The sequence below is a fragment of the Amblyomma maculatum genome, chromosome 6 (assembly GCF_055883805.1).
Source record: "Amblyomma maculatum isolate TAMU_Amacu chromosome 6, ASM5588380v1, whole genome shotgun sequence".
Classification (NCBI taxonomy): Eukaryota; Metazoa; Arthropoda; class Arachnida; order Ixodida; family Ixodidae; genus Amblyomma; species Amblyomma maculatum.
Window position 1 is genome coordinate 34,850,878 of NC_139349.1, and position 9,822 is coordinate 34,860,699.

The following is a 9,822-nucleotide window of genomic DNA, read 5'->3' on the forward strand; positions in this document are numbered from 1 at the left end:
GTAGAGCTTGTAGCTAAGAATATTCCTCATGTTTGCATTAACAAATGTTCTTTATCAAAGCGCTGTAAGTTCCTGTGGCAGTTCGGGTTCAGCAGGCAGATCGTCCTGGTCCTTCATTGGGTACCCGAAACGATTTGCTTCGGCGAAAGCCTTTTCTTCCGCGTCCACTTTTCTCCAGAAGGCATCGTAATCGATGGGCGGACCCTGGCCTCCGTACTCCTCTGGCAGTATTTTTGGCGATATTTCTTGATGAAGCTTCTCATAGTTTTCCCCGTGGAAACGAAACTATGAGAAGAGAAAAATGCAAAAGAAAAATTCGTTTAGTTTTCTAGTTACTCTCTTATTCTTTCTCTAATTTCAGTTAGAAAACAAAAAGAAACAGCAAAAGCCCCTTGAGTCCATAGAGGGTTGGCAACATCCTAATTTGCTTGCCCCTGTCTCTGCTATCCTTAATAAGTCTGCCTTCTCTTGGAATGCAATATATTTATTGTACCTCTTCGAGACTGCTCGACCGTAGTGCTATGCGTTAGAGATGACTGATGAGTAGAACAGAGGTAGATGAAACTGTTCCTTTTATTTTACGTATTTCCTAGCTCTTATGCTCGCCATAGTTGGTACCAATGCTGTAAAAGCGAGCTATTATAGCTATCTCACCGGTTTTGTAAAACAAAGTCTACGACAAATGTGAGCACGTATTAAATAAATAGGCGACATAAGAACTCTTCATGACCAGTGACTTAATTCCATTGAAAGCTGTAAACGAGAGTAGTTTTCCACAGGAGAAATCTTGTCACATCAACAGTATATTAAGAACAATCAACGCATTTAAATCCAAACGAATAATAGAAAAAGTGCCATGAGAATAAGCTGATGTTCGCTTCAGAAGGAACTCTCGTTCATATGCTCGCTTCTGGGACAAAAATCAGGTCTGTGCATATGCACTCAAATGCGTAACGTTTTTTTTAGCAGGTTGAAGCAGCTAGGCTTAAATGGACAAGCCTTACGAAAGTAAACTTAGATCACCTATGTCACCTTCCCGGCTACGTGTTTAGAGTCTCACCCATCTGAACAATACTAACTGCCCGAAATACCCTTCAGCTTTCTGTCATTGTTGAAAGGCGACAAGAATTGCAGAGTATACAGTAGCAGCAATTTTAAATGTTTATACAATTTTCTGCCTGAATAAAACAGTTTTGCACCATATTTTGATATATAACTTATCCTTTGCAGGCTGTACAAAACTTTGGAAAGGCCGATAGTATATAAGTGATGAAATCTTTTGACATAACGAAATTTCAAAGAATTTCATACCTTGCAAGTGGACAATTATACAATGTTGGGAATTTCCTTTCCAATGCAACTTCAACAAAACCGCGAAAAACTCTGAAATCAAAATGCAATCAGCAGATCGTTGGACTTACCCTTTCAGCTAATTTAGTCTTTATAAATGGCTTTATAAGTGCAAAAAACATGTCGAAGGCGTACGGTTGCCTTACAATGTGCACCGCTTTCATCCTCATTGGCATACAGTCCTGAAATGAAGAAATATTTTGTTAAAGCGAAAGCCTTATCATCCTATGTTATGTCCAATACACCGCTTGTAATGAGACCTAAGAAAAAAAGACATGATACCGTCATCAGTCGAACGTCAATTCCTCTGGTTCCCAGCTGAGCACCGTAACATTTTTTTTCTAGAGTAAGGATGCCGCTGAAGGACACTATAACCGCAGCAGTAAGTAAAAAAAAGAAAGAATAATATGAACAACATATTCAGAGTTGCTCCAGCGTATAGGCTTACGCCAGTGGTTTGATGACGTAACCGAAATTTTCATATCTTTACTCCTAAGGCATGACTCATGTGACGTCCCAAGACGATGGCGTCATAAAATATGGGACGTCATAGGTATGTGACGTCACTGGTTTGATGACGACACGCCGTCAACCAATCAGAAAGCCGCGGGACACCGACGTCCGAGTCCAAAAAATTACACATCGTGAAGTGGTAGTATCGGAGGCTGCAGAGCGGCTCTCGAGTTTTACCGCAGTGGATAGGTAGATGAAAAAGGTCGTCAATAAGGAGTCAACCACGTAGTGGCAGCGCTAATGCTTTTGTATTCTCCCAATGCACTTTTGCAGTGACCTCGTAAGTTTTACGAACGAAGGTGCCTTTTCCGCACAGTAAGCACTTCCAGTATAACGGGCACGCACTAGAAAATGCATGCTAAAAAAGACGCATGCCAATTTACAGGACGCCGACAGCCCACACGCAGTGTCTTATCTGGCGGCATCCGTTCCACTGCATGCGCTCAGGAAGCGCCCAGTAAAAGCGACGTGCGTCTGCGCTAATATGTCTTCGCTATCCTAAAAACTTTAATATAATTTCTCCTCTCAGTATCACCGCTACATCAACGTATCTTTCTTGGCTGATGTTCGTGCTGCATATTTAGTCACTCATGTGACAGGCGAGAACAGGTATCAATGTGGAATGTTTTGCGAAGTCTTGTTATTACACACTTGAAGCTTTTAAAAGACAAAATTTTTGTCTTTTCCGAAGGTAACCAGGCTGCATATTCTGCTTCTTGCTTTTATTCTAAAGCCAATGAGGATAACAGTGGGATCGTAGCATATTAAGAAGTGAGGACAGGAGCTCATCTTTACTCTGCACAGAGTTACAGCTTGAGAGGTGGTGCTAGTTCTCCAATATCCGACTAAGAAGTGGAACACGCAGCCTGGTTACTTTTGGCAAAGAGGGTATATTAATTAGCAGAATAGTACGACTAACTGAACGCTGGCAGTTTTTTTCCCCGCTCTGAAAGCAGTAGCAAGTGGTAAGCTGCACAAGGGACTCACGAATTCAATTCTATACAAGCGATTTGTTTGTAGAAATGCCTTCAAATGCTTGAAAACTGAAATGTCCTTCAATTGCTTTCATTTTAGTGTTAATTGTGTGATAAAAAACTGTTGCACATTACAAAGCAAAAACAAAATGGAATTATCACTGAATAGAAGGTACCAATGCGGTTTCTATCTCTTTTCTATACTAACAGTTTTTGATACCACAATATGTTTTCCGGAGACAGCAGCTAAGCGATCAGGAAGCCATCCGCGGCCAATATCTCTGTCCTATTCTCGCTCTGAATGCACAGTGGATGCTACGTTGAGTGGCGATGTACTCTACTGATGTAAAATGACGTCACCCCTGAAGTCATTTGAATTGTTTACAGCCATAATATATGTGTGGTGTGCCATGCAATAGCTGCAGATATCAATACAAAGTGGGCAAGGTCTAGGTAGTAACGCGCACGATTTGAATATAGTTAGGCGATGAGGATATTGGATATATCATAAAAAGGCATATTCGGAAATGATTTTGAATTTTTGTCTTATCGTTCACCCCATTTTCACGCAAATGTCACTCTCATGCATGACGTCAACGTGACATATACTTCCCCGTCCGTACCTGAATGTATTCGAGTGCTCTTCGGATGAGCCCGATACTTAAGGACAGAATCTTGTCGGCTGTGAATTCGGCGTAGTCGACCAACAGCACGACTCCGAGAACTTGCGCAGCCGGGTCAACTGCTATGTGCTCCATGCAGACGAGCCATGTGCACTGGAGATCTACGTAGGGCAGCTCTTCGGGCATCCACACACCTAGAGATTGAAAAAAAAAATGTTTAGAAATTAGTCCACACTTTATTGTAGCAACATATCACAATGAGAGAGTTGGCATTGCATTTAATTACATAAATTGCTAAGAATTCAACAGCATGAAAGCCACGAAGCCCATTCACGGCTTTCTTTTCTGCCTCTATGCTGTCAGTCGCCGCATGGTCGTGGTGGCAGGTGGCAGTCGAGGAGACTGAGCACTGATCAGTCGCCGAGCTGTGTGACGTCCCGAGACCTCGCAAATGGCCATGTTCGCAGGTTCTTTAGAATGTTTTAGTGTTCTAAAGCTGTAAAAGAGTGGCAAAAATATCGTTAGACCTCGATTAAGAGAAACATTGCTGCTAGTGCTATACCGCATTTCGGTGTTATGACAACTTAAGCATCTCCATACTTTTCCGACAAGGTTTATACAGACATCGCATAAAGATTAAATACTGGATACACCCCTGGCAATGTGCTTGCTCCGAACTAGCTGTTCCACATGGTCTTTTTTGGTTACTGAATTTTCTGTGCTGGCACGCAGCACGTGGTGATTGTGGTTCGGCCTTCTCAGAGATGCGAGTACGGGTTCTTATTTTGCGGGAAAGTTCATGCTTTTTGTGCATGTTGTGACCGTGCGGCCTGCCGGATGATATGAGAGTGAATGCGCGGCACTGTTTGTACTAACAGGGTGGTCACGCGAAAACTCGAATCAACTAATCTGCGCTGCAAAGCGCTACTTGCCTGGTTTCACGAGGATTATTGGGCGCCCGTGAACGTCTCTCTCTGGCATCACCATCACCAGTTTGCGACCAGCAGGAGGCGCCTTCTGCGGCAGGAAGCCATTGTAGATGGACACACAAGAAGCTCGATTTTTGTAGTAGTTGCGTATAGTTTGCAGTGACGCGTCGACGTCGTACTTCCGAACTCTGAGGAACCGCAACAGGAACTTGACATCCTTGTTGGCATTGAGTTCCGGTTCAGCTGTGGTTTAAAGTAATAGCGTTTACCAAGTTTGAGTAGAATTTGTCATCACGGATTAATTACTCCGTGACATCTAACCAAGCGCAATCACACGGTTACAAAGGAAAGATGTAGAGCTTTCACATAAGTATCATAGTTCAAAACTCTTCTTTCGAAACTAATTCAACGAAGCAACGATTTTTTTTATTAAAAAATATATCTTGAATAAATTCGTGAACCTCCCTGAAAAATTGCAAGCTTCCTCCGACACTGCATTTCAGAATATACCAATAGGGAAAATTCACTTCATTACAGGGCACAGTATTTTGACTTCGCGGAACGTTAATCACTTTATGAAGTTCAGAAAAGGCCCTTTTTACATCTTTTCCTATCTTTAGCGCTGCGTTCCCTGTTTCGATGTATGCCAGCTTGTGAAACTAACATAATTTGTCAAACGCACGAGATACATGAGCAGGAAAGGGGATATATACTATTACCAGAGCTGCGAAACTTGCGCCAACTTCACATGTAAGTGTGCGTGAGCTTGTCAAGCCAAAACAATATAAAATCTAAGTAAAAAGTAAAAGGCACTCTTCTTGTTCCTTCGCACTGTATAAGCAGAAGAAGCAAGCGATTTTTCACGTCAATAATACAGCGCTAAACTAGCCAGGGACTCCTAGCATCTCGTTATGGGTAGTCATCGCAGTGCATAAAATTAAGAACACTCTGGTTTTTCCATTTCTGAATTACAAAAAAAGAAAAGTAAACCTGGAGAAAGGAGCTGAGAGCAGATCATAATTTAATCTCATAATCAAAATACCTGCATCTGACAGTGCAAAAGGAAAACAAAGAAAGTGTAGATATCTGTTATGTTACGATCAGATTTTGCGGAATGTTATCTAGGGGCAAGCCTGTCGTGTTTGCGGTGGCTGCCGCTACGAGCCTTTCTTTTTTTATATATATGTCGGAAAAGGTCATATGTGCCGTGCTGTGCATAACTGAGGAACTTCAGAAAAATATAGATGCGAAGAATTTCAAGTTTCGTAGCCGGAATATGTGAAGCGACAGGTAGTTTTTCAAAACACTGCTGCCGATGCAAAACGCGCGATGCTGCCGTTATCACCAGTGATACTGGTGATGGTGGTAGTGTTTATTTATTGTATATACAAAAGGAAAGAAAAGATGATTGCTAGCCCCGGTATCTGCTATCTGATATCTGAAGCACCTGAACTGGGGCGGCGGAAATAATTAAAGGGATAGCGAGGAAGTGGTAGAGGAAATCAAAGAGGGGAGCGATAAGGAGAAAGAAAAGGGTAGATAAAAATAAAAGAAATATATACACTATGGTACAGCATATAGTAGTTTGCTTGAGGCCCACCCGCAAATGTCTTTGGTCACTGAGCACTCGGGACATCGAGCGGGCCTCCGCAATAGCTCTGCGCTCAAACTGTTCACTACGCACGCACTTGCACACTGTACAAAACACTTACCGCTGATACTCAATTATGGAAGATGTGACAGCCACGTTCAACTACACAACCCGAAAGACATTAGTTTAACTTTCTAATTTATCCTTGAAATATGAAAACTCCATATTAAGCTATATTACGAGCTCACATAACACTTCCTACGAACACGCAAATGTGTGTTCCTAAAAACAGTAGCCCCGTCAATATATATAGAAAAGAAACGTCTGATTACGGTGCATCATTTGGGCTCCTAAACTATGGTTAAGAGCATACCATCCTAGTTACAGCAGAAACGTTGCCTATATGAGACAAATGGACGCGTTTGCCGTACAAAATATCAGCTGCACCCGCATCTTACCTTCTAAAAGCTTGGTTAACCTTTCCAGCGCATCCTGCCTCTTCCCGGGCATCTCGCCAAACTCTTCTTCAGCTATCCGCTGCAATTTGAACGGCAGCGCTCCTTCGGCCGTGTCCAAAACATCGTCCACGCACTTCTTGGTGTAGACGCCCGACATTGTTGGGCGCCAGACAGAAAAGCGTTTTCAGACTTTCCGGCGCGCACGCACGTTAGCTCGGGTGGCCACCGAGCAGCCGCCCTCTGAGAGTGAAAGTGAGTGGCACCGCCATGAGGCGAGGAGGAAACTCACGCAGAATAAGAAGCCACGCCAGAAAGAAACGCCACGCGACCGACCTCTTGTAAACAGGTTGCTTCAGAGAAAGGGTAAAAAGCGACGGTGCGATAGCTTTGTAAGCGGCGCACTCTCTTCTTGCGCGTATTAAGGGCTATGTAAATGCCTGCCTTCCCCAGTGCACCTTGCAGCCTTTGGTCTGCGCACTAGACGGGTAGCCTTATTGAAATCTCCCAGCTTATCCGTTTTCTTTTTGTTTCTTTTAGAAGAAAAAAAAAAAACACATTGCGGCGACATGCTGGTGGTCTGTGCAGCGCCCGGATTAGGGTAACATATAGGGAAAGTGTGCAAACAGAGCGGCAATTGCAGTTAGAGGAAGAGGCGAATGCGGGGAACTAACTGCACTGTTTGTATAGCTATCGCCCGCATTATGCAAATGAGCCTAGACCAAATGCTTCTTTGCTCTAGCTAGAGCGCGTGCGTAACTTGGTGAAATAGCTGTCGCAGTTGGTCCGCGTGAGCTCGGGAGGCGACAGCGCAGTTCCTCCTTGCCATCTTTAACCTCAAAACGGGGGAGTGACCGCATGCACTGCACCGTGGCGTTCCTCCTCGCCCACTCTGTCTACGGCGGGTGCTGTGACCTGGAAACTGTGAAGAAGCCTGGTAGACGCCCGTCCTTTATCAGACGCGGTGATTTTATCGTCGTTTGTTGGTACCCGCATTTCGGCTTTCGGACACTGCTGATTTTATGCATCCTGTTCCTGCACAAGTGAGGCATAGTGCTATGCGGCATAATACAAAATCTACCACGAAGGTCAACATTTAGACACAAAGCGACCATCATGCCATCGTACGTAGCTTATATACAGGTTATACTCGTGAGAAACACTGACCGGCTGTTAAGAATTGATTAAATATAAAAAAGAGCATATCAGCCAAAGTAGTGAGCTGCTAAAAAAGCCCTTAACAAGCTCCGCTACATGCCTTAAGACCTGCGGTTATTACCTTCCTCTTGGCCTGTCTCCGGACTTCTCTACAGTTTGAAAACAGTGATATGTCTCAGACAAGGAGGCAGTGCCCAGGAGAAATTTGCGTTGAAACATGTATTTCTCCAAAGAGTAAGGTCTCTCTATATTCTCTCCTATATTCCTCCAATTAACCCGGTTCTGTGCTAGCTGCATCCACTTGACCCCTGCGAACTTCTTAACCTCACCCGCCCGCCTAACTTTTTGCCGCCCCTGCTACGCTTTCCTTCGCTTGGAATCCAGTTATATTGTTATATTGTTATAACAATGATATATTGAACATATTTTTATGTTAAAACATAAATTTATCGAATGACAGAAAATGGTCGTGAGCAAGACTTTGCTCATGGGTACAACAACAAAGCTTCTGCACTTCTCTTAAGAAGAAGCGCTCCTTTGCAAATTGTAAGAAAGCGACGGGAAAAAGGAATGGAGATCACTTTCTGTGTAATCATAACTCTGGGGTCTTGCGTCGGTATGACGGACTCGAAGAATTGGCTCCTTCTTTTTACGCGAAGTATAGAGCTGTGAGGCGTTGAAATTTTCTTTAAAGTCAATTACGTCCGCACAGACTGATGAGAGCCCAATAACAAGGTTGGGGACGCAGCCTTCATATGGGCTTCCTTCCATTCCTTTTGCTAGGTGAAGGGTTAAAAAACCTTAGCACTTCCTGGAAAGGACAAACTGTTGGAGCAGACTGGTTCGTCCAAAAATGCCCTATGCTCCTGCATCAGAAGCGGCGGCCTTGAAGGTATTACTCTGCTCAAAACCGTCGTCGACATTAGCGTGCAATATCACATGCGTACCGCTGGTAGGAGACGTTGCCAGGCGCTGATTGTTCGGCTGTACCCAGCGCTCTACAAGCGAATTTATTGTGAGGTATAAATCGTCTACAAACTTTTCTAATAGTCATAACTAATGACTCATAGTAATCATGCAACGCACAATGACAAGCACTTCACAAAGTAATGTAATGTAAATTAACTTAGTGCTTTCCAATTCTAAAAAGTAAGCATTCTTAGGTGTCTCTGGTGAACTTCGGCTGCTCTAAACTGGACACACACCTTCACAAGAATTTCATAGCTGGTCCAACCAGTATTCTGTCTCATTAAGAAGTGGGTTTATTGAATGTTTACCAAATTCCAACATATTTTTTTCTTTTATTGGCGTTACTACTCAAAAAAAAACTAAATTCACGGGCGATCAGTGCAATGGATGCGGAGGGGAATGCTTTCGCATGTTAGCTCCAATTTTATGAGTGCTTTGTGTTGATGAACTAACTTCATTCACATCGATAATAATTGAATTTCTGCTGAAATTAACGTTCAAAGTAATTGTTGAAATGAAAATTATCCGCCTGATCCTGCTGATTGGTGGCGCATGTTTTAGACCTTTTTTTGTTTGTTTATTTTCGTGTCCACGTGCTTCGCGTGCTCTTGCTTATCCGAACCGTCGCACAAAACAGGACACGCGTTCGAAATAGGGCTCGAATATTCAAATGGCCGCGTACTTTGAAGTTGGAACGGATTCAATCACGGAGTAAATGTGATGTAAATAATACCCAATGCACAGCGCGAGAAACTCAATTTTTACAATATTATCAGCCGCGGCAATCCCCCCTACCCCCCTAGGATATACGTACGTAAGGTAAGCTATAAGTAAGGTAAGGTTTTATTTTATGCAAGCCCCACCTATGGCTTTATGAGGCCAGCAACGTAGACGGACGGACAGTATTTCACGACGTGTCTGTTCTGACGCTCCCGGGTTAAAATACATGCTTGATCGTGGTGCACCTGGCTATAACTAAGCGTTGAAGAACCAGTAATGAAGCGAGGTAAGCTTCGCAGTAAAGTGTTGCCGTCATGAGTGAGTGATGCCGTTTTTTGTGAATGACTGTTTGGCCTTCACATTTTTCTTTTGTTCTTCGTCTATTAATATATATTCGAGCACCTGCTGAAAAAAAAATTTCAAGCTAAGCCAGGTATGTTTGTTACAATCTTTTGTTTCTGAAGCAACTGTTTGTATCAATCTCATTTTTCGTCGCTGGCTGCGAGCAACAAAAAATGTGCAGTCAAAGCCATATTTGGC

The 9,822-nt window shown here is 43.2% G+C and overlaps 1 protein-coding gene across 1 annotated transcript; it reads right to left on the bottom strand.

The window, feature by feature from the left end:
* LOC146185486 (alpha-tocopherol transfer protein-like) lies at positions 1-6,613 on the bottom strand. Its single transcript, XM_084605538.1, has 5 exons — positions 6,439-6,613; positions 4,393-4,632; positions 3,461-3,654; positions 1,422-1,532; positions 1-285 (listed from the first exon to the last, which is right to left on the bottom strand). Exons 1-5 carry the CDS (start codon positions 6,593-6,595, stop codon positions 55-57), a joined length of 933 nt encoding a protein of 310 aa, XP_084461664.1. The 5' UTR covers positions 6,596-6,613; the 3' UTR covers positions 1-54.
* Between the last annotated feature and the right edge of the window lie 3,209 nt (positions 6,614-9,822).